The sequence below is a fragment of the Ctenopharyngodon idella genome, chromosome 14 (assembly GCF_019924925.1).
Source record: "Ctenopharyngodon idella isolate HZGC_01 chromosome 14, HZGC01, whole genome shotgun sequence".
Classification (NCBI taxonomy): domain Eukaryota; kingdom Metazoa; phylum Chordata; class Actinopteri; order Cypriniformes; family Xenocyprididae; genus Ctenopharyngodon; species Ctenopharyngodon idella.
Window position 1 is genome coordinate 27,604,095 of NC_067233.1, and position 26,790 is coordinate 27,630,884.

General features: G+C 35.9%; 1 protein-coding gene across 1 annotated transcript in view; it reads left to right on the top strand.

The window, feature by feature from the left end:
• The window catches only part of aff2 (AF4/FMR2 family, member 2), a 244,320-nt gene that overhangs the window by 132,015 nt on the left and 85,515 nt on the right, over window positions 1-26,790 (top strand). Inside the window, 1 exon segment of the mRNA XM_051859758.1 lies at window positions 16,482-16,526. Coding sequence (XP_051715718.1) covers window positions 16,482-16,526 — 45 coding nt within the window.

Here is a 26,790-nt window from a genome sequence, read left to right on the forward strand (position 1 = left end):
TAGATCACTTTTTGAAGTGATATAATTGAAGCTGTTGTTAGATGTAGAATTAAATAAAAGTCAAATATTACTGTAAGTTAGTTTGTAACAATACATTTTGTTTTCTACTATGCATTACCCATAAACACACTCAGCATATACTCATGCACTCAACATGTGGAGTATTTCTAGAAACATTTGATTGTTAGTAATGATTAACTAAATAATAATATTAACAATAATCATCATCATTAGGTTATTTATAATAAATAATCTTTCAATTATTAATAAGTAGCTATTAATAAGTAGATATTTGTTTATTTATTATTATTACATTCACTCATCATGTGGATTAATTACATTATTAATAATATTACATACTAAATATATACAGTATAATCATCATCTTCATCAGATTATTAAAAGCGTATGAAATGCCACCAATAGATATTTGTCCAATTCGCCCCAGGAACTTTTTTCCCAGGAACATTTTTTCCCCCAGACCTGTTGCTGTCTGCGTTTCCATCGCTGTCTTAAGTACCGTGAAGATTAAGTCCGATGACGTAGGACTGCGCGTGACTTTCTAGTTCCCACTGGATTTCGGCCCATCTGTCGTATTTTTTTAAAACTGCATTGCTGATTTGAATAGCAAACAACTCTTACTGCACTCGTACCACAACAGACTTTTAAAAATGTTGGTTGAAATGAAATGCTCTGTGGACTCAACCAATCAGCATGTTCTACGCCCAAGTCCCGCCCCCCCAAAGTTCCTGAGTTTTGAAAATGGTTCTCATGAGCAGGGACTTTCTGAGGGGGAATTTTTACCCAGAACTTCATTTAGTCCAAAGTCTCTAGTTCCTGGGCAAAGTTCCTGTAGTGGAAATGCAGCTTTTGTTCTTTGCCACCAATTTCCCAGAATGCTCTAGTTTACGCCAAACTCTTCAATCTGGACAACATTCATCAGGTTTACAAAATGTGAACAGAACTCCATTCTTTCCCATTTTGTCATTGTGTTAGACTATTACATTCCTATGTTCTTCTTAAATTCTGAATTCTCCCCAACCCTAGTCTGGAGATATGAGCGCAAAGCCCTGAGGCATCATACATTGTTCTAAATATATTTTATCATGATCAAGATTCACTCTTCGGAGCAGTAGATTTATTTTTAGTAGTTATTTTATCGTATCATCCCCAAAGTATTGTTTTGTGTAATTGAATTGTGTGAGATTTAACAGCAAGTTCATCTTGATAGCAGCTTTTACGAGATGATTCATCAAATAGCATGCTATCGATATCATCTCAGTGTGCGTAATACTCTGATAGTATGTAATCTGCTAACCTATCGCAGCTCAGGCTGCTCCAGCGTTATGGTGACGGTCCCAAGGGTCACGACGGAGAGCCCGGTCCCTAAGGCCGGCTGCTGTGTAGACACGCCTTCCCGGGGTCTCTGAGCTGATGTTTAGCCTCATGGCTAGTGTCAGGCTAAGCACTGGTGGCAGGGGACTGTACGGCGCTCAGTGGGAGGATGCCAGACTGTCAACACACGTTAACATCCTGACTGCCGCCGCAACGGCAACTTCCCAGTGCACAAGACCCAGTCAGGCCTGCTCAAGTGAGCAGCAGAGGCAGACACACACACACATACACGCATTCAAAACGCCACAGCGAGTTCACACAAAGACCACAAAACAGCCCAGAGCAACAGATCTACAAGGTTATGGATGTGCTTTGAAAGCTTTCTTGAGCAAAGGAAAAAATCTGATGTCAGTGTTTTAGGTTTTCTTGCTCAGAAATGGCTTTCATTTGAATAGCAAAGCTGTTTTTTTTTTTTTTTCATTTATTTATTTTTTAAATTAGACTGCTTTTACTGGACATTTTGTCATATGTATTAGTGGTGTTTGCTAAGAGCATTAGGCCCTGTTTACACTAGTTTAAAATGAAAACAGTCCTCGTCTATAGTGGCGTTTCCACCGCATTTCATTAAATGATCTCCGTCCACACTACACGACCAAAAACGCATGTCACATGACCGTCCATGCACACTAGGCATGCGCGTTCAAGTGTAAACAGTTGCCTCTTGCACATGTAGGCAGCTGCAGTATTATAAAATGCAGAGTTTACACAATGCACAATGGCTGCTAAAAAGGACCACAAAGTCAAAGCATGTACTTCTGTCTTCATGTTATTGTTTACATGGTCGTCGATGCTGGTATGCTACAGAGCCATTGGGAAAGATGGCTCTGGGCTGCATTCCCAAAAGCATTTTAAGCCTAAGTTGATCGTATAGCCGCCAACGGTCTCTACGATCAGTTTAGGCTTACAGTGCTTTTGGGAAACGCAGTCCTGATCTGTTATTGTCGTATTCTGGTAGCGTAATGTGGGCAGCCACGCTTTCCCTTTCAAGTCTCCGTTTTGGTCCGTTTACACTGAAATGCAACTCCAGAACTCTAAAATGTACTAGTGTAAACAAGGTCTTAGAGTGTTTTCACACCTGGCTCGTTTGGAACGTTTGTTTCGGAACCTGGTGCATTTTCTCTCTTAGTTTGGTTCCTTTAGGCATTTATGAACACTGCAATCTCGCTCGAATCTGCACCAAAACAATCGGTCTGAGATCTCCTGAGCGAGGTGGTCTCGACACTCTTGAAAATAAACTCTGAGGCGGTTCAGTTGAGGTGAGAAAGCAATCCGACCCAACGGACCAACGAACCAAGCTGTATCGTAATTCATAATGGGAAATATGTTATATAAAAAGTAGCAGTGTCTGATTCTGAGAGTTTTTGTGGTTGAAAACCAAAGAGTGCCTTTTCATCTTAAAATGTGTAATTGCTATTCTCCATGCATTGAAAGAATGCTGTCCTGACGAAGCCTTGATCCGAGAGTTTTAAATATAATTAAATATATGTAATTTATCAGTCAGAGTGGGAATCAAGATAGATACAGATAAAGCCACAGTAAGCTCGCAGAGGAAACTTGTCAGTCCATCTTGATAGAGGATGCAGAGGAAACTCTGACCAATAACAGAACATTTTTACACAAATGTGACTTGCATAAACACATTTTGGTACGCTTTGAAATGTTGCCTTGTGAAAGCGAACCAAACCCAGAAGAAAATGCAACATTGTAACAAATTAAGTACCGGTTTTGGAAGAAAGCAAGCAATCTACCAGTCTGAAAATGCCCTTAAACTTTGACGTGTAACTTATCCCTCGCCGTTTGTGCTATTGGCGTGAATTAAACCTCAAATCATGTGGCTTGATAAAGCTTTTGGATTTTTAAGATGGGGTTTTCAAACTGAGGTTCAGGGACCCCCAAAGGGCATCAAGAGGAATTTTTAAATAAACAATATGCTGTCAAAGTTAACCTTTTCTTTTTGGTTCTTATTATAACTTAAAATATTAATTAAGTATGTTTAAAACAATTTTATTATTATTAAATATGTTTAACACATTTATAGGATATTCTTGCTGTTTCCTTCTTTCTACAGATTAGGATTAATATTAAGATGCAAGACTGATCACAATTATTCTATACTTTTGACAGTCAGGTTTTAGAAGTATGAAATTATACTAAATCGGCATTTAATTTAGCGAAACATATATATTTTTGCTTTTTTTTCCGTGAGCAGAAAAAGTCAACTTGAAATTGAATATTTTACAGTTAATATTTTAGTTTGCTGTTTTTAGTACAATGACAATATAAGATTCAATTATTCAAGTTTAGAAAAGCATTCTCATATTTTTAACATAGGGAAAAACATGCCTTTGCATTTTTGCTCCAAAATTCAAGCAAGCACTGCTTATTTTTCTTAAGAAAATCTAAAAATCAAGTTGGCTTCGCTTGCATCTGAGAAGAGATTGTGATATGTTTGAGGGAATGTCCTTCTGTCACTCATATTGCTCATAGTGCTATGACGTGGTTTGCTGCTTACTTGGCAGTTGCTTAACGGAAGACAAACTTGTGAAATGAGAGTGACATCCTTCCTGTTAGAGTTAAAAACTGGGTGAGAAATGTGTTTACTTTGAATCGATGGTGACTTACCACTCTGCCTTTACTGAAATTGGAAACAAGGTGTTGAAAACAGGTTAGATGTGTGAAAACCAGCCCTCGTAATATACCATACTGAAAAGAACCACATGTCTTCCAGCCAGGCAATGACGAGTGAACGGGAATGTTGACAAAGAAATTAAAAAAGAAAAAAAAGCCAATTAGGAAGTCTTTGAATTTAATAAACGGCCTGATAATGGAACTGCTGTGAAAAGCATATTTGGCACAGGCCATGAGAAATTGAAGCAAAGCTGAAGGATTGCTGGAACACGCACATTACTGAGTCAGTCAGCACCAGGACAATCTCTGGATTTCTCTTTTAATTTTGTTGTAGAAAAAAAAAAATACTAGAAACATGTATTAGAGTTGACAGTACTGAATGCAGCAGGAAGCAGAGGCTTGCCTTTTAAGACAAGCTGTTTCATTTTTTGCCACATTGCATGCTTCATTCATTGACATGACATGGAGATGCGATTTCTTTGCAAGGCATTTGTTGCTTTGCAAGTGCTTTTTTGATTTAAAGATGACATGCTACTGAATGGTGTTTAGAGGTACATTTCCATGTCATTCCATTGTTTGAGCTCTTCCATGTCAGTTTATCTCACATTTGAATGCAGAAGGACAGCAGATTGGCTTAAATACTAATTAAATCTTAGTGTTATCATCTTAGAGTTGACTAATTGAAATTCAGTAGGCATGGGTACTATGAGTACTTCATTACGTTAACAAGTATTTCATTTTTATTTTTATTTTTTTCTGACTGTTTATAGTAACACCCATCTGGCTATAGAGCTCTGTACGTCTGTGTACTTTGACAAAGATTTTAAACTTAGAGTGTCCATGTGAGTATAATCATCTTAATCATTCATTTAAAAAATATTTTTAGATATATTTATAATGACGGTACGTTTACACACAACAGTGTACTAAAAACGGAAAAGTGTTTCCTCTTTCCTTTCGTTTTTCACATACAGACAACAAAGTTCACGTCAAAACGATCCCTGTTCACATGTATCAGCGAAAACGACTAAAAACACTATATTATGCTGCCAGACCAGTAGTTGGCGATGTCACTTTGTAAAGAAACACTACGCGCCTATAGACTGAACACGAAAAACACATGTGCATCTTTTTCACAAATTCATTTATTTATTTTTTTTGTAGTTTACACGAAGATGATAACGATATTGTTTTCAAAAACTCGCACTTTGAAACTCGTTTTCAAAAGCTTGTATTTTCAGACCCTCAAAAACGCCATTGTTGTGTAAATTAACAGCTAAAACACATAAAGAGTTTTCCGTTTTTAGTTGAAAACGTTGTCGTGTAAACGGCCCCTCAGACATGAGGTTCTTCAGTGATCCTCTCCATGATATAATTTCCTTTCTCTCTCTCCCTCTGTGGCTACATGCTGGTTGCACCACATGACTTTGATTTTGGAAACAAAAGTTGTTGTTGTTGTTGTTGTTGTTGTTTTTTTAAATATTAATAAGCAGTGAAAATTTTGTTAATTTTTTTTTTTTTTTTTAAATAATAAAGAGTCAAACTACTTACTAATACGGTTTTCTTTTCTAATAAATGTATTATTTTAATGCAACTTTTTTCTTCATTTTTATTTTAGCGCAGTTGTATCACACTGACTTTTTTTTTTTTTAATTTATGTCTTCCAAAAAATAATGACTTTAATTCATAAATTAGAAACATGCTCACTGTAAATCACTGTATGTATGAGTTGCATTTTTAATGTATCTTTGAATAAATTAATAGATTCAGACCCAAAAAAGAGCAACTTGTCATTGTGGGCAGAACTCAATGCGCCCTCAGCTGACTTATAAGTCCACATGACCAAAATGCACATCTCATAGTATTCAGCACTGTCAATCCTGCATCCACGAGGCATATATTGAAGAATTTTGATCTAAGGGATGCATGTTATATTCAATCATTCCAGCTTTGTTGTTATTGAACGCCACAGCTTGTAGAATGCTCTTTAATACAGTGCATACACTAGAGTAGTGCTGAATAGCAGATGTTAAGGTGTCTACAAAAGGGAGACACTGTCGAGAGACGTGTTTAATATTGAATAGGTTTCTGGAGGCTGTGTCTTCTAGCAGTAGGGGCCCTTGAAGAAACTTGAAAGAGATTGCATTACATTATCCAAGTGTAGAACTGGTTTTGTCAACACATCTAGAGGCTACCCCTCGTGGCCTACCCTGTGTGAAGGTGCCTCCTTAACAACTACATTTGGTCTGGTCACACTAAATCATGTATGATAGGACGGGTTGGAGCGAGGGCGAGAAGCCAGAGAGCATGAACCTTCTTTCTTTGTCTCTCTTGCTGTCTGTCTTCTCAGCTCAAAGACTCCATTACACATGACAGATCAAAGACTCTCTGACAGCCTTCCAGAGACACACATCTCCATTTGCGTGGCAAACAAACCCTCCTCACAATTTTACCCCCTTCGTGTTTTATGTATTTTTAATTTTTTTCCTGACTCTCCCTTGCAGTCACTTTCTTTTGCTTCTTTCACAGCCCTGTTTTACAGTACTAAATACTAAGGGTGTAGCGGTACATGTATTCATCCCGAACCAACACGGTACAGTGCACACAGTCAGATGACAAATACAGTCAGTCACAGGCGATTCACACTCCAATCCAGAAAGGGGTGCGCATGGTAATGCAATGCTGTTTGCTAACCGCCACAAGAAAAAGCGCAGAAGAAGAAAAGACAATCTATGCATAGATATGTTTACTAGCAATCTCTCAACCAGTGTTTCAACCAATGAATTTATCAGTTTCTCCCGAAATATATACAAGTAAATGGCTGGTGAACTGGAAGAATAATAGAGTAAACTTTATAGTTACTTAGGCCCATTATGTATGTCTGATATGAATAAATGTCGACAAATTATATTTGAATTGATTATTATTGCTGCTTCCAATGATGTCTGACATCAGTGTGTATTTTACAAACTCTAAATGTATTGTTTTACTGGTGCTTATGCATATTTAAATGTCTGAAACCTGAAAAAAAAAAAAAAATGTGGCTGAAAACACTGCATAGCTGTGATATATGACAAGAGCTGAGCGCCTCCGCTGCCAAAGCGCGAAAGCTCAGTTTGAATCTGGCAGTTATGTGACGTCACTGAACATTCTAAATCCCATATGTGGGACCGTACGCCCAGGGGCACAGAAATAAAAATCCCATATGTGGGACCGTACCGCTCAAAGGGTTAATATTATAGTAATGTGCAAGTACAAATAAGTTGCTCCCTGTATATAGTTTACAGCATTAGCAGAGATTTTATCATGAAGAAAATGTTAATTATAATTAAATTTATTTAAAAAAAGATAGAATTTATTCAATAAAATATTTATTTAATAAAAAAGAAGAAAAAATAAGCAATTTTAATGCTGATTTAATGCAATTTTAATGCCCCGTTGTACCAAACCTGTAACAGACCGTGACTTCAGTACCGAGGTACGTACTGAACCGTCATGTCTGTGTACTGTTACACCCCTACTAAATATGGTTGTGTTCACACACAGCTATGTTATCAACAAGAGTGACATCCAAATTCTATAAACAAATTCTGTAATGCCAGTTCAACCCTTAAAGACATGCCTCGGATTTTTATCAACCCGGGATGTCATTTACTACCCTTCCCCTCATTCCTTTTCTAAAGTTAGGAATTAACCTTCTTAGTATTCTTACTATTCATTGTAAACAATATAACAAGAAAAAATAAATATTTTAAAGTTTTTTTTAAAAAAATAAAGTATTTTTAAAAAAGTATTAAAGTATTTTAAAAAATAAAGTTTTCTAATTATTATTATTTTTTTTTTATAAAAAGTGTATAGGGTCACTAGCGACCCGATGTATGTAATAGTGTAAGTATATTTTTTTTTACTGCACATTAATAATTGAATCTCTGGTGACTCAATAAGTGCAATTCACCTTTATTCCTCATGTTGACAATGTTTGATACACTAAGATGACGTGGAGTTTCACTCATAGTTACTGCAGACATAAAACAAAAGAATACACAAGTATCATTAACAAAACTTGAAATGGCTCATTTACTGTAGAGCAAGTACTGTACGCAATCAAATATTAGTGTCACGGTCACTTGATGGCGGATCTGGTGAAGAAGCTGTCAGCGATCAAAATATTTGAAGGTCTTGAAAACGATAGTTTGAGAATGTTTGAGAGCGAATATGAGCCAGATGCTGAATGTACTGGGGAAATGAGCTCTGACGATAACAGTGATGATGGTAAAAAGCATCTGCTCAAATTGAACCTTTCCAAGTTCCAAAAGATAACAAAACACAACTGTAATATTAACAGTATAATTTGATACAGACTTTTTTTAATCACTGGAAACTATTAATCACACACATTGCTGACAGTTTGTCATGACAAAGACAAAGTTTAAGATGGCACTGATGAGTATTTAGAGTAAACTGAAACCAAATATCATGAAAAATCATTAATTTCTAGGCAGCTCTTTTCCTGGCTGCCCTATGGTCTTTTGGATTTGCACATTGGACACCGGCCATTGTTTTTTCATTTGGCACGTCTCCATTTGGACTCACCCAATCTGTGCTGTCTTGCATAGACATGTGCACCCAAATTGACTTGTTTCTGAAAGATTTTGTCTGTCGCTTCTTCTCGTATGACACAGTATGGAAAGATCTTAACTTCTTCTCTCTTCTCATCTGCCCACTCATCCATATCGAAATATGAGTATATTCACAGGGGTGCGCGTGCCATCACCGTCAGCTCTGTGTGCCTTTTTCGTGTCATCCATCATCTGCCTTTCCTTGTTTATTCCTCAATCCACTGTCAGGCGCTTAGGCGGACTCGGCCTGTCTTTCAGACTCTCTCATTTCGCTTTTCAAATCTGCCTATTTACTCCCAGAGCCACTCTTCCACATCTTAAACGCTATTTGAGCTCGACAGAGTGCTTCAGAGCAGTTCCCCACGTCAATACCAGCCTCTTTTTTTCCCTTTCCCCCTTTAAGAAAAAAGACTAATGCATCTTATCTGTTGCTGATGCACAGACGCTCTCTGAACAGCTATTTCAGAGGAAAAAAAAACACGCTCCTGACCCAGTAATTGTCACCGCGTTATTCCCGCGGATCCTCCGATAATTCAAAGGAATAGGTCTGCTCTCTCGCTGAAAAGATTCCGCAGTCGTGCAGAACGACGTGACTGACACCTCCTCCGTTCTCCACAGCCGAGCCGAAAAAAGAAATTCGCAGAAATTAGTGACACTTCCAGTGATCTCTGTATCTGCCAATTAAAAAGTTCTTTTTTTTTTTTTTTTTCCTGTAGAAAGACAGAAAGGCATCATGCTAAATTTGTCCTGGAAAAAAAGACACACTGAAGTGATTCACTGTGATTAAAGCTGGAAACGCAGAGCAGATCACTCGTTTCTTCACACTTTTCTTTGTTCCGTATGCGTGAGAGTCGCTTTAAAAACATGGATTTGAAAGAGACAGAGCTGCATCCAATTTTCACATTTGAATTTATTCATACAAACCATCTTGTACTTTTATATAGACATTTAACATTTATCCTCCTCAGTCTTGAGATGGAAAACATTACAAATTAACCATGCTTAGAAATTAAAAATGTTAGACAGAACATTCTGATAATAATATTCAATGGCAATATTATATTATATTATATTATATTATATTATATTATATTATATTAAAGTCTGAGATATAATACACCTTTAGACCTATGTTTTTTTTTTTTTATTAAAAATATGATGCTAGCCAAACATATAAAACTGTTCAATTTTTCAAATTATTCACACATTTCTTTTGGTACCACTGCTATTTAGCATTACAATATTTGACTTTACAATAATCTTAACCCAAAAAGCTTTTTTGATTCACGGTGGGATATTGCCTGTCACACAGAAATCATTTGAAAACCCATTCAATCGCATTGTATCCTCAAGTACTGAGAGGTTCCCTGCTGAAACGTGGAAATAAGATCGCAGCTGGACTGTCCCTTTTTCCGTCATTTCCCTGAATATGGTGGGACGATATGAGGTATATGGGTACAGAGAGGTACGACTCTTTCTGGTTCTCTGTGGGCCTCTAAATATACACATTACATGATTATAAAAGCAATTTGCCCTCACCAAAGGCTCTCACATACACTTTTAATGTCCAACCTCTTGCTCATGCCAATTAAATTTTACTGTAACTTTTGCAAGTTTTCCAAATTGCTCTATTTTAAAGGAATTTTGATAAGAGCAAGCGTAACGTTCAGCTGTATTTGAACAAAAAATACTTTCTCTGGCATAAACAATTTAGCAGTGGGAACGAGTCCTCCTTCATATCACTGATATTTCCTGTCAGGCCAGAGGCAATAAGAGTGAGGTTTGCATTCAGAGCACACCGCAAAGCACCTTTTAGTGTCACGACTGGAATTGAAATGGGGTTCACCACAGGTAACTGAGAAATGAACTCCCGTGCCAGAGGAATGGGCTCTCTCCGCCACACTCTTAATATCAGAGCAAAGCAGGACAATGGCAGAGCAACATCTGATTAGAGCGGCTGAGCTCCAACATTCCGTTTCTATGGGAACAGGATATTATGTGCTGGCCCTGAGCAAACAGGAAGTTTATGTCTTTGAGCTTTGTTTACAATGGCCTAACCAACTCCGCTGGCCAGGGTGGCATCTTTAGGCATGTTAGGTGTCTGGCTGGGGTTTTTGTTTTTAGCTTGCAGATATATAGGTAGATATATAATCAGCCTTTTGGATTATAGGTTCTACAGATCAGTTTGCATAATAAGCACTAACTTGAATGTTCCTGAAGCTGTTAGTTTTTATTTTATTTTATTTACATTAGTGCATTCTAATGCACACTAATAGGTCACACTTTATATTAGGTGACTTTAACTACTATGTATTAAAAATAATAATAATAATTGTTAGGTACAATGTACTTGTATTGATGTTGTATTGCTAAACAGTCTTGCTGTTATTGAGGTGAGATATGGGTAAGGTTAGGGACAGGTGGTTAAGTTAGGTTTACAGGTGGGTTAAGGTGTACAACATTGTAATTATAGATGTAGTTACAGAACTTAATTAAAGCTTTAATTAAATGCAGGTTATATATATATATATATATATGTGTGTGTGTGTGTGTGTGTATATATATATATATATATATATATATATATATATATATAGTCAATGTAGTCAATGTATATATATAGTAAATGTCGGGCGCAAACCTTGTATCTACTTTTCAGGAAATGGATAAAACACTGTATTTTTTAAATAATTAAACATTGCATTGTCAAAGTTGGTATTTTGGCTTTATATATGGTCAGATAGTTGCACGTGTCATTATATTATTAACATTTGACCAAAATCAAGCACAAATGGTAGCACTACAAGGTTTTTGACCAGCGAATTTTGGAGAATTTCGGACATCTGCGTTTTGTCCGTCATTAGAACGTCTGCATCTGAGGCGGTAAGTGCATCGCATTACATTTTCATCAACTTACAGGTTATAAAGTTTACTGTAGCTATGTAGGCGCTTTTTTTTTTCCTTTTTTTTTTGGCCAAAATCTCATGTTATTAAAGATGAAGTGCTACGCACAGACTATTTAAGGCAGCTACATGCTAGACTAAGATACTTGTGTATATATAGTTAATAAAATGCTGTATTATTCAAATAACTTGTTCTTTATAGTCAACTGTAGTATTTGTACAATTGCAGTTTAGTCAAGGATGCCCCTATGAATACAACTGTGATCTTTCGGTTAGCTTTAGCGTTTCATTCACGCAGTCAGAATTAAGCAGGCATGTTGTGGCTTGGCATTCACATGTGGAATGAATTCCCCCTCAGATCACCTGACCTTTACAGTGAGAGTTTGCATCATACAATGCCTGCAGTGGGATGATGTCACCATACAGACAGACAGACAGACAGACAGCGAGAGGGACTTAATGTCACCTTCAGTATCTTAGAATCCACAGTGAAATTCCTGAAATATATTCTATGCAGGACATGAAAAAACTGCTTCTAGATGTGCAAGAAAAACAGTCTGCCAGAGCACAAAGCATAACACAATACAAGTACATATTGTATAAGTACTCAGTGTTAGTACATATTGTCATACTAGTTTTGTGATATATGTACACTACAGAAGTTTAGAATAATTAAGATCTTTAATGTTTTTGACAGAATGCTCGTCTGCTCACCAAGGCAACCTGTATTTAACCAAAATATAGAAAAAAAACAGTAATATTTTGTAATATTGTTACAATTTATATTTTTAAAAATATGTTAAGCAGCAAAAACTGTTTTCAACATTTATAATAATAAGAACTGAGCATCAAATCAGCATATTAGAATGATTTCTGAAGGATCATGTGACACTGAAGACTGGAGTAATAATGCTGAAAATTCAGCTTTTACCAACACAGGAATAAATTACATTTTAAAAAATATATTTTCAAATAGAAAATATTTTACAATATTACTGATTTTACTCTTTTTTTATCCAAAAAATTGCAGCCTTGGTGAGCATAAGAGACTCCTTTAAAAAAACATTTAAAAATCTTGACTATTCGAAACTTTTGACTGGTATTGTATACCCACCCATTCTCCAAAATGCTTATCCAAAACTTGTCTAAGCATATTTTACTATTCATTATGTTGCTTAATTTTATATCAGAAACAAAATCATATTCAGTGAATATTTTGATATATCTCTTTTAGGTCAAAAACTCTTAGGTGAAGCAAAAGTTTACAGAGATTGTTGATGAGAAAGTTATAAAACTGTTAACATGTTTATAGCTTAATAATAACACATCAGTTTAATTGTACAGTCATCTGAAGATAACTCTACCGCCTCTTTCGATGCTGAGTTTTGTTTCCTCTTCAGAACTCAAGAGCTCATGCTACGGGACAGTGCTCTTGCAATGTTTGTGTCTGTGTTTGTGCAAGTGTGTGTGTTTCTGGCAACCCAGTCTCACTAGAAAAACGTACCTGTGGGAACATTTTCGCGAGTTGCAAAATACGTACCAATACGTATATATCACTGCAGTTTCGATGTCCACTGAGTGGCGCTAAAAGCTATTTTTTTTTGCCGGAACAGATAAACGTGAATATGGTACGTTTTTATGACGTTGGTTTTTATACGAATCACTGCAGTTCTGATTTGAAATTTGTCCGGTGAGTTGTGCTAAAAGTGTAGTGCTCCATTATGTTTTAAAATAACGTACCACCAACACTACACCTAAACCTACCCGATAGTGTTAACAAAAGCAAATGTGACATAAAAAGCATCCGTAATCGTGCCGTTTTAGCTTGTTTAGATCTCTCTTATCGTGATTCGTGTTTCACGGGATTCGTACCCAGTGCTTCCTCATCTTAAGTACAACTCCGTATCAGCTGAGCTACCGAGCAAGCTTGTTTTGTCAGAATGGAGCATATAGAGCTGGTTAAGCGATGCAAAGTCCAAAATATATTTGTTTACAAATCGTGCACTCTGGTAAAAAAGTGTTTTAAAGTCATAACATAACATTGTGCAAGGAGATGTGAAACGAGTCTTTATTAATCCATAATCTGGCCTTGTAATCGTAACTGTGTATGAAAACGATTAAAAGCGCTTGCCGTTTTACTGCCTCTAGTGTTCATTTCTGTTGGAAACTGCAGTGATATGTACGTATTGGTACATATTTTGGCGACTCGTGAAAACGTTCCAACAGGTACGTCTTTCCTATGAGACCAGGTTGGTTTCTGGCCAAAGAGACAATCTAAAGTAGATGTTTTTCAGATTATTGTTTGGACATGAATATGTAAACCTCTGGATTCAATAGAGATTTAAAAAAGAGTGCTTAAAGCTTTCTGTGTCCAATCTGTATTCATATTTCTTCATAAAAAATAAAAAAAAATCTTTAGAAGATGAACTAGTTAATTCTGGGGGACATCTATGATTTACTGTGCAATGAATTTGCAATTATAATCATTCTTTTGGTCTCTTATGTTGTGCCAATTGCAGGCTATTAGTCAACAGAGGCCTTGCTAGCCCTTAATTAGTATTCTCATCTTCTGTCTGTTAAGTGTTGGTGAATCATTGTGGTTACATGCTTACTCGCTGACATTTCCATGCCTTATGATGCTCAGATGCAAGCTGGTGATTATCCAATTCCCAGCCTGCGTTTGAGAAGCGTTGGTGTGAGAACCGTGCACCTCCATTATCCAAGAGCGTCCTCTTCTGAGACACTCAATTATGATGTCATCTCACAACTAATCAATCTTCAAAGGTGTGTTGTGGGACTTTCGTTTCAGAATTTCAGCTCTGGCAAGAAGCATTTAGTTCTGTTCCAAAACCTGGAGAGCTGCCTACTCAGAAAACTGTTCCAAAAGGCAGGCAGAAATGTTATGCTGCCTTCTAAGACATCATTTTGGCCAAATTCTAGCACCTTGCCAATCCCAGACTGAACTGAATCATTCCCATTAAGCCAGTTGATGGATGCCACATTTCTATTTCAGCCATTTTATTTTCTCCTGTCCATTTTAAATAAAATATTTATTGATTGATTGATTGATTTTTAGAATTTTGGCATTATTTTTTAAATACCTACCTTTAACATCAAAGCCAGCTTGTGATGTGTCTGGTCTCTGTCTTTCTGACTTTGGTTTTTAATCATATATACACCGATCAAGCATAACATTATGACCACCTTCCTAATATTGTGTTGGTCGCCCTTTTGCTGGCAAGGCATGGACTCCACTAGACCCCTGAAGGTGTGCTGTGGTGTCTGGATCGGACTTGTTTGTTCAGCACATCCCACAGATGCTCGATTGGATTGAGATCAGGGGAATTTGGAGGCCAAGTCAACACCTCGAACTTGTTGTTGTGCTCCTCAAATCATTCTTGAACCATTTTTGCACATTATCCTGCTGAAAGAGGCCACGGCCACCAGGGAAGTCTGTTTCCATTAAAGGGTGTACAATCCACGTGATGTAAAAGTAAATGTGATTCATCAGATCAGGCCACCTTCTTCCATTGCTCCATTGCCCAGTTCAGATGCTCACGTGCCCACTGGTGGCACTTTCGGTGGTGGACAGGGGTCAGCATGGGCACCCTGACTGGTCTGCGGCTATGCAGCCCCATACGCAACAAACTGTGATGCACTGTGTATTCTGACACCTTTCTATCAGAACCAGCATTAACTTCTTGAGCTATTTAAGCTACAATAGCTCGTCTGTTGGATCAGACCACACGGGCCAGCCTTTGCTCCCCATGTGCATCAATGAGCCTTGGCCGCCCATGACCCTGTCGCCGGTTCACCACTGTTCCTTCCTTGGAGCACTTTTGATAGATACTGACCACTGCAGACCGGGAACACCCCACAAGAGCTGCAGTTTTGGAGATGCTCTGACCCAGTCGTCTAGCCATCACAATTTGGCCCTTGTCAAACTCGCTTAAATCCTTACGCTTGCCTATTTTTCCTGCTTCTAACACATCAACTTTGAGGACAAAATGTTCACTTGCTGAGTAATATATCCCACCCACTAATTATTAATGTTATTCTAGATTTTTTTTTTTTTTTTTTTTTTTGTGCCCCCGATCCAATCCGAGTCATTGAATATTGCCGATATCTGCCGATACCAAGTCCCAGTCCGATACTTGTATTTTCTTAGTGCTTGGTGCACACTTTAAGTAGGCTATATTAAAAGTTATTAAAATCAATCCAATGTATACAGGGCCTTGCAGAGAGTTTCTCGGGGGCAGGTGCCCAAATGTATAAAAGGGCATCTATCACTACGGATTAAATCTAACAAATTACAATTGTTATAATTGTTATAATTATACTAAATTTGGTCACAATTATGAATATGGGACTATTGATATACAAAAGAAAAGAAAAAGCTGATCCTTGAGATCGGCTCGGGACATCTCCAATTCTATCAATTTTAAATCACTGGAATTCAGTTAATTTTACTGTTGCTTTTAGTTGAAAATGTTCTCTCTGGATGGCAGACTGAAAAAAATGGCAAATTTTAAATATTTTATTTTATTTTATTATTTTACAAATGGTTAACCTAGCAATGTCAAGCTGTATTGTAGTCAATTGTGTGTCGAGTCATCCTAGCACTTCATGTGAAGAACACTATTTGTGTGGCATGTGTTGTTTCTGTTCCAATCAGTTACTTATGAGCTTCTGTTTTATTCACTGCCTTAGTTAGAAGTCAGTGGCCTCTGTAGACAGCAAAGCAACTCAGAAGGCTTTTCAAAAATTGTAGAATTGTAGAAGACTTTTAATTACATGTTCCCACAAAATTGAATCATTTATAATCATGTTTTTTGGTTACTTTCATTTCAGCTTACCCTTAATTCTCTCTCTCTCTTTCTGTCACATGTTCATTGTAGTCTTTTTAATGAGAGATTTTGTATCCATTTCTCCACAGGTCAGCCTGCCCAACGACTCCAATTGTGTGGAGGAAATTCTGCGGGTGAGTTAGATTCACTCTCTTTCTCTTCAGCATGCTAATTACGCTTGTTCACCTGCTCAGCGCTGTTTTACACACAATGGCACTTCACTGTCATGAGAATAAGGCTCAGTTTTAAGAGAGGCCCCATTACTTTACAACTGATGGTGATGGGCCTGTTTTTCCAGAATGTACCTTTACCTATTTGTTCTTACAGGGTGAGGGCAGTAAAAAGAAACTTTATCACCTGTCACATTGTTTTAAATGTGATGATGGCAATGAAACCCTTGCAATGTTTTATTCTTAGAAACTCATTATGAGTCTTAATAGCTCTCAAAATCATATTTAATTTGTTTCCAGCTTATTTTTTAAAACCAAATGTTTCTTTTCTTGTTAGTAAGCCATTTTTATAATTAGTCTTGAATGTCTTTAAAATGTATGTCTTGTTCATAATAGCTGTTTACACTTAATGTATAATATTTTATATATTAAGTGATGACATGTGCTATGATGCATTCTGAATATATTCTTTAAAACATACAAATGTAATCTATATCTTTTTTTATGAATAAATAATACAAATACATAACTCTTATTCATAATGAGTATAATGCATTATAAAATGTGTTATCACGTAGCACATGGAATTTGGTGTTGATCTTGTGTTTAAATGTATTACACGTATTAAAGGTACAAAGGTTTATTAGGCCTATAAGAAAATGTGAATTCATTTATACATTTATTATACATTTTATATACATATTCATATGAAGCGTTAGCCATTAAGCTCCTCTAAACGTCTAGTTCTGGATCAATTTTGTGATGTTAAGACATGACGCTACAGCTATCAATGTAAGTGAGGTGCAGTGAACTGACTCTGTTAGAACATCCTGTATTCTGTCAGTGAAGATTGAGGCAGAACATGTTGCCAGGGCAACCCAGAGTACATGTGTCTGTTGAAGTGCATGGTGGGTTTACTTTACTCAGAGGAACTGCTGTAGTCCCTCACACTTCAGCTGCACTTATGTTGACTCACATGTGACTCATGAATGAGGACGTGTTTTGCTTCAGTCTCTAAGGATTCACTTCGCATTCCACCTTATCCATGAGATGGGAAAATCCAATGGTGATGTCTAGTGAATAATTGCTAGCTAATAGAGTGGAATTAAAATAACATAATTAATATTTTCAAAGAATTTCATAAGTAATAATCTTTTTTGTAGAGCTGAAAATGCAGTACTGAATGTTAGTCATTTTTCATGCTGAGAACTTCTATAACCCAGTAAAATAAATTACAAAAATGGTTTCACAGCATTTAAAGGATTAGTTCACTTCAGAATTACAATTTCCTGATAATTTACTCTCCCCCATGTCATCCAGGATGTTTGTCTTTCTTTCTTCAGTCGAAAAGAAATTAAGGTTTTTGAGGAAAACATTCCAGGATTTTTCTTCATATTGTGGACTTCAGTGCCTACCAACGGGTTGAAGGTCCAAATTGCAGTTTCAGTGCAGCTTCAAAGAGCTCTGCACAATCCCAGATGAGGAATAAGAGTCTTATCTAGCAAAACGATTGGTCATTTTCTTTAAAAAAAAAAAAAAAATGTATATACTTTTTAACCACAAATACTCATCTAGCACTAGCTCTGTGATGCGCCACACATTACGTAATCACGATGGAAAGGTCACTCGTGACGTACGCGGAAGTACCAAGGTAGGGCGAAAAACTCCATCCTCGGCTGGGATCGTGTAGAGCCCTTTGAACCTGCATTGAAAGTGCAATTTGGACCTTCAACCCGATGTACCCCACTGAAGTCCACTATATGAAGAAAAATCCTGGAATGTTTTCCTCAAAAACCTTAATTTCTTTTCGATTGAAGAAAGACATAAACATCTTGGATGACATGGGAGTGAGTAAATTATCAGGAAATTTTAATTTTGAAGTGAACTAATCCTTTAATGGTACAGATATCAAGCTAGGAAGATTTATTTAGGAAAGTTATTGTTAGTCTGACTTTTTGCTTTTTGCATTTAATTCCATGTGCCTAGAACGCATACACTGATGGTCAGAAGTTTGGAATAATTAACTCTTTCCCTGCCATTGACGGAATTTTCTGGCAATCCATGTTTTCACTATTATACGGTAGGGGGCGCTATTACGCATCTTCTGACAGAGTACAGAATCTCAGGATTACAACACAGGTGAAGAAGAAGCAGAAACAAGTGAAAGGCTGCATTCCAGTTCATTTTTTATGCCCTTCACTCGTTGACTCGGATGTACGTCATTGCTTAAGTTGCACAAGTGCCCACTACTGGTGGAACTTGTGCAATGGGCTGAATTGGAACGTCCTAAGCCCTTGATCACTTGGAATCTGCTATAGAGTTGATTTATTTATTTATTTATTTTCCCCTTACGAAACTGTTTAATGCAGCATTCTGTATGTATATAATGTAGGTGTGTTTGGGTTGATTTAGATATTTAAAAAAAAATAATTAATATATCATAGAGTTGTTTGTGGTGGGGTAAATTAAATGCAATATGCAGTGATGTCACAATCGTGTTGCATTGTGGTATATGGAGCTGCCTGAAGTGGACAAAATCGAGGGAGCGAGGGTCTGTCCATATAAACTTCCCTTGTCCACTTCACGAAGTGGAACACACTTTAGAATGGCGGCAGGGATTCCCCCGAGGGGAAGTGCTTAGAGAAGTTTGCGAGTGAGTGTCTAAAAGTGGAGTGGAACGCAGCCATAGAAGCATTGCTTTTGCTCATGTAAAATAACGCGATCATCAAAAATTAAACAGCATACTTATTAAAACTGCCTAACGTTCGTGAATGAAATGTCGACCCAGGAAGAGGTACTGGACTGTGCAGCTTTGGGGGTGTTGATGGACTCAATATACTCCATCTATGTTTTGATCATCATTCTGAATCCGGATGTAAAAACATGATTTTCTTCAGTTTTTATTTTTCAAATTGTTGCTTTTTTTATATTCATAAGAAAATTTTTTGGGACCCATGAATGTTTTGTGAAAATGATCAAAAATGTTGGCGGTGGCTTTTAAACAGATTTTAAATATTTTTTGATGTTAAATTATAATAATATTTCACAATATTACCATTTTTATTATATTTATTTATTTATTTATTGTATTTTTTATTCACATTTTTTGTAATATTAAATTGCAGTAATATGTCACAGTAATACTGTTCTTACTACATTTTTCATCAAATAAATGCAGCCTTGGTGAGCAGAAGAGACTTCTTTCAAAAACATTAAAAAAAAATGTAATTATTCCAAACAGTATAAAATGTTTTGAATAGATTTAGAATGCTCAAATATGTCACCTTGACAAAAATGTCTCTATAATAGGCAAACTTTAGACATTTTCAGTTATTCATGGGCTGTTATACACTGTAAAAAGTGTCCTACCAGGTAACCTAAAAAACAAAATGGAAAGTTTATACAGTAACATCTAATTTAACTGGTTTTAAAATCTCAAGTTAAAATTTGAGATAGCAGATGCAAGATATTAGAATATCACTGTTGTAGTTCTAAATATTACTTGTCAAAAAAGTAAGCATGGGCCAGGATGGTCAACTCGTCGATTAGTGAGGCTGAGTAGTTGATTTATTCAGATTATTCAGATTTTTTGTTTTAGCTTTAATATTTTTGGCAGTGCCACTTTAAAGGTAATGGATTCAGAGAGGAAGGCGGGATGTTAGCATGCTGAGAGCATGTGGGGCTTGTGTACTGTCAGCACCGTAACATCTCTGAGAAGTCGCATCTCTAAATTCATCTCCTTTAAAGCATCACCCCTGCAGCCATCAAAGCGGCACCTTTTTAACAAATCCGACGCATTCAACGATACATTTCAAGACAGTTTGTATGGGACTTTAAATAACCTGCTGTGAGCAATGTTTCTGTTATTATGCATAACAAAAGTCTCAGTTTTTTGTTTTGAACTGTGAAAGCTTTGTGCAACAAAAGGTTCTAGGTATTTAGCCTAAATATTTGTTGAATATATGTCATTTACTCTATAATCGGGCAGAGCAGTTGACACAATTTCTTTTAAATGTAAATTTAAGGTCGCATGAACTGTAGACGCTAGAGTTGCTTTTAAGACAATGTGTCAAGTTTAAAACAGTTTAAAAGTAGTTTGGCTTTTAAAAATGCATCTTAAGACCTCTCTTCTGCAGACTGTTTTTGAGCAAAAGTCATAAACTGTGTTTGAAATCTAATACTAATATAGCATGTGAAAAACAGTATGCCAAAAGAGTAGTATGTCCGAATACATACAGTAGTATTCGAAAAACAGTAGTCGAAAAGTCCCTGGATGACCTACTACTTCCAACGAGAATCTTAAGTATGCAATCGATGGACATTTTACTATCCCATGAGACCACAGGAGGGGATTTATTTATGACAGTGAAGCGACGCAACTGATGCTGGTAGGTCATGTGACAGTAACAACATGGCGGATGTAGTACATGCGAGTGTACTTTTTTTAACGGTCGCAAAGTAAATTCAAATTCAAATATAGCACCTACTCAGACAGTACGCGATTTCAGACGCAGCGATAGAGTCGATTATGAAAATTCTAAATTTTGCACACCACTACAAAGAAGCTCTTTTAGCTTTAAAATACACTACCGTTCAAAAGTTTGGGATCGGTAAGGTTTTTTAATGTATTTGAAAGAAGTCTCTAATGCTCACCAAGGCTGCATTTATTCAATCAAAAAGACTGAATTTTCAGCATCATTACTCTAGTCTTCAGTGTCACATGATCCTTCAGAAGTTGCTGCTTATTTTGATTTTATTTGAGGACTCTTTGAGTAGAAACAGCATTTATTTGATTTGATTTAAACAATGTAAAAGTTTTTACTTTGAATTTTGATCAACTAATGCATCCATGCTAAATAAAAGTATTCATTTCTTAAAAAAAAAAATCTTGTTGACTAGATCAACACCCCTAAAACTATGTTCACACGCAGTAGCACGAACCCCCGTTCTTCTGAAAGACAGTATAGATACTGCATCAAAGACCCATCAGCCAATTTATCTCCTGTTCTCAAAGAGGTCCAAGAATTTCAGTGATTCTCCATGGAGAAAAAGTCTAAGCCATCAACACGTATTCCAAAGAGCAGAAAATCCTGATCCAGGCTCATGCACACATTCCCATTACATAACTCAAGGGTCATAAAACATCTTGAACAGAGCCAGGTTGAACAGATTTGCAGCTTTAGTTGGCCGCAGCTGGATGTTAGAGTGGCTGAGAATATCTTAATGACAAATGTGCTTCATCAATGATAATAAGTGATGATGATAATAATAAGCTGGATTAAAATCATTTTTTTGATTTTAAGTGATTTATATTTTTTATATGTAAACAATATTAAACTTTATAGAGTGAGTTAATGTAGTGTGTGTTGGTCTGGTAGATACTGGGCAGATCATCTGTGCTGCGTGTCACTTGACAGCGAGGCATGTGGAAATCAGATGAGAGCATGCAGACACACTTTAACCACTTAACACAGTGTCATGTGTACTGAGATGTTCCTGTCTGTCAAACATCTGTGCATAGAGTAGAAGTGTATGAATGTTTTTGCATTACAATGTAACAATGCAATAATGTATGAAGTTAGTTCTCCTCAAGGTATAAAGAATCAACTATCAACATGGTTCACTAATGCAATGTTTCCCAAGCGGGGTGCCGTCTGGCGAGAGCAGGGGTGCCGTGTAAAAAATCCTTCAAACATTTTTCTGATGTCTCCAATAACAACAAATAACACACAAATTTGTAATAAAAATGCAAATCGTAAGAAAGGTTGGTCTGAATTTCGGCATGGGATTGCTGGAGCATGATTTTCATTCCTGTGCTCCCATCTAAAGTGCGCACACATAAAGCCACCTCTCAAACAGCTCGCGAGAGTGCCAAATTGATTTATTTTTAACAACTTGTTGCGCTTATGGTCAAATACACACAAAAATATTGTCCATCTTGCCACATATTCACATAAAAACAGCATGTGCAACAGTATATTGGATCTGTGCGCCTGGTCTTAAAGTGACAGCAGCCTAATAAACATACTGTCTGTGTTGTTAATGTTAATCAAACCACAAAAGACAAAGAGAAAATCGCTCACTGCTCTGGACTGTTAACTTTTGTAATTTTATTTGATTAATCTGTATTTAATTTATACAATGAAAATTATCTAAGATTATATTATATTTAAATACTTTATTCAGTTTCTGTAGTATTTCTTACCTGAATAGCCCTACAGCTGTTAGACCTACATGAAAAACTTAAAGCATTTTTTTATTTGTATCTTTTATTCTATTGTTCTCTACTGTTTCTATTGTTATTCTTGATTAAAATCTGTCATCATATAATGTGATCTCTTCGGAAGAAATATGATACCTTGAAAAGTATCGAAAATCGCTACTTTTCAAGGTACTGTATCGAAGTTAGTATCATGACAACACTAGTGTAGGGTTCCGCAGTTTTTTTTTTGTTTTTTTTAAAAAGGCTGGGAAACACTGCACTAATGTTTGACGACTAGAAAGTGTCATAAAACTGTCTTCATTTTGAACAGTATATCTAATAATTTATTATTTGAATACTAACACATCTTTTTGTGAAATTTTGTTTGAAAAGTGTACTTTTTCCCTTTAAAATTATTGTTACTTGGATTGATATCTTGCTATGTAATGGCAAGACATTCATACATCTTAAGTATTTAAGTATTAAGTATCTAAATACTTTTTGGGGCCTTTGTGTTATTGCAAATAAAGATTAAATGATCATAAAGCAGAAGGCAAAAAGAAAAAAACATAATTCATATTTAGTATGTAATTCAAATGTAGCACTTTTCTAATATTTCTAAGGACACTGAAGGTTGTCAGAACAAAATGTTTCCCATCTGAACACAGATATGTGTAGGATGTATAGCTGAGCTGTCCAAGAACCATAAGAGTAAACAGTCTCTGATCCGGCCTGCTCGTGTTTGGATAACCTTGTTTGGCTCCAGGAGCAACGCTCCGTTGCTTTTAATAAATTTCATTTGCAACTCAAAGCTTCCACCGCCATGCCTCGCCCCCACTGAAGCTCGGAGAAATGAATGGATTTTGTGTGCATTTTTCTGGAATGTAATAACACAGGTTTTCTTGGGAGAGAGTTTGCCATATTTGCCCCAGAGATTTCACAGTATTCCTGCATGTGATGTCATTAGGCAAGATGCAAGTTTTCTTGGAACAACGTTTAATAAATAAGTTCTCTTCAGAGGGATTATCTGTGATTGTTTGCAATTGTCATTTTCGCTATCACTTCTGATAATTGAACAAGATGTTTGTTTGTGTATTTGTGCTCTTATGATACCTTGATCACTTTTCCCCTTGGATACATGTTGATCATTGATACATTTGTGTGACAGATCATTGACTGCTTCATGATAAAGAGCTCAAATTCTATCTATCTATCTATCTATCTATCTATCTAATCACCTATTAGGGGTGTGACGAGACACTTAGCTGACAAGACGAGACAAGACACGAGATTGGGTTCAAGAGAACGAGACGAAACAAGATTTTTGCACAGTATTTTTAAGAAATCCTCAATGACAAAATTAATTGTTGGAAAAATAGTCTGCAGGTGCATTTTAACTAATCATTTTGTAATGAATGTCATTTCAGTTCTACTTTCTGACTATGAATTTTCATATGCATTAAAAGACAACAATATACACTGTAAAAAATAAATAGTTGAGAAAACGTAAAAAAGTAAGGCAACTTGATGCAGTAAGATTTTTGAGTTGTCTCAACAATTGTTTTTCAGCTCTCCTCAGTAAAAACACTTTGTTTAGCCAACATAAATTTGTTTGTTAAAGCAATGCTGACTGCCTTATTTTGCTAATAAAAATATTCTAGTTACAGCAATTGAAACAGCAATTACTGTTGTTGAGGTTTTTATGTTTCCTGGACAAAAAAAAAAAAAAAAAGTATTTATAAAATAAAGTCACAAGATCTTTTTAGTGATTTTACATATTTACAAATGACAAACAAGGACTTATTCCTTTATCAGTTTATTTTAGTTGTTAGCGCATATGCAAATTGCAACATTTGTATCAAGAATGTAGTGAAATATTATAGAAATCTTAATCAACAATTTTAACTAAAAATTACAATGCAGCTAAACAATCCACATTTAAATGACATGACTTACAACAAATCTTCATTACAAAAATAAACCTTTTAGACTCTAAAAAGTTTTACTGTTTGAATGAGTATCAGTAAGAGAGTGCACAATGTTTCATTTTAAAATGTAAAATGTAAAACTATCCATTTTAAACATTCTTTATAAAAATTAAATGCTTGTTTGTAACCACCAATAAAATGCAGTATTTTTAGTGTCTTGACAAAATCAAAAATGTAAAACCTTTACAAAACATTTAAACTACTAGAAACACTGGTCCAATTGTGTCTCACCAACAACCATTAATTTTTTTTTAAAAGAAAGGAAATGTTAGGTGCATCCACACTCCATATTTGGTATCCAAACTGTACTTCAGGTCTTTGTTGGTGACACAAGGGATGCCACCACACTGTTCTGTTTTCATTTTATAACAGTTTGTTTTTAAGAGAAAGCTCCATGAGCACATTCTGAATGGTATCAAAAGTGTATTTGAGGTCATTAGGATAGGAAAAGTTGAGAGCATAGAGAAGGCCAAACAAATATGCCAGAGCAGTAGAGGGATCAGGGAAATCTTTTAGAACAATGACTTCCTCCAGTACAACAGCAATGTTCTGGATCATTGGTGGTGTTGTTTGGGTGTTATATTCCAAAACACAGAGAATGCCAACAGAGACCCCTTCAGTTTCCTGTGACACAAAGACAATAAGAATATATTTTAGCATAGAAATAAATTTGTTATGGTGTTTTATTCTCAATTAAATTAATAAAACAAATAAAATTAAAAAAAAAAAAAAAAAAGTAAAAGGCAAGCGGGATTTTACCGTTTTACGACTATGAACAGACTATGCATTAGACTAGTTTTCTACTTTGTAGTGATAGACAGTTTTATAATGTAAAATCATGAAGCAAAAGTGAATATTATAATAAAACAGACATCATGTAACAGACATCATGTCCCCATATTTATATAATTTGATGTACAGTGAAATTTGTGTGAATGTCTTTTTCTAAGAATTATCTGTTAGAATAGACTAGAATTCTATTATAAATGCATGTTGTGTGTGTGTGTGTTTAACGATGAAACTGCACATAAAAACAGCTAACATACATTTTCATAATAGTTTATCTATCCAAACATTGTGTATGTCATACTTACACATTCTACTAAACCGATTCTACTAATGTTTCACGTAACTCTCAGCTGACTTGTTGCTCTCTCACAAACGCGCAAATACACAATCATCTAAACAGCACCGTCCTGAGACGGTGAAAAACAAACAAACAAACACAAAAAAAACCTTTTACCTCAACGAACAATAAAGGACTTACTTAATCGTCTGATAAACATATATTACTCGCTATATATATTTCTGTTTATCTTGGCTATTGTCTTCATGGAAACTTTATCATGTGCACTTGTAAGTAACGTAAAGCGTACTTTGCGCCGAGATCCTTATCACTTGATTTAAATGCTTAAAAGAAACGATCTAATTTCCACTAATCTGGATCTCAGAGGACTTTAATGAGCTAATCTTTCTCTGATCTGTGATTCAAACATCAAATGTTATTTTTGTGCATTTACATCAAACATTTTTGTTGACCGCTGTTTATGTCTTACGTCAAAGTTTATCAGTTAAGACTTCGTTAAAACTATACATGGATTATCCGCTGTTTAATAATTTGCGTTTTTAACCGTACACAATAATTCTTATGACTAATAACACAGCTGTCATCTTGGGAATATACAATTCATTGCATGCATAAAGTAGTATTATTACTAACCTACAGCCATATGGCGATATTTAGATCCTCGAAAAATCAGGACAAGCAAACTCCAATATGGCACCAAGAGGAGCAAAAGCACAAACTGGAGAAGGGAACCGCGTTCATTGGCGCAAATATCTGGCTTATCACGCATGCGCAAACTATTCAAACATCGATTTGTCTTGTCAACATAAGAAAACTTTCTTTAAAATGTAGCTGTAACATTTTTGAGAATACTGTTGGACTAGCATGTATTTTTATGTAGATTCACAGTTATTCACAATTCCTAATATATGTAACTCAAAAAGTACAATATTCTGGACAAATGGAAATTTC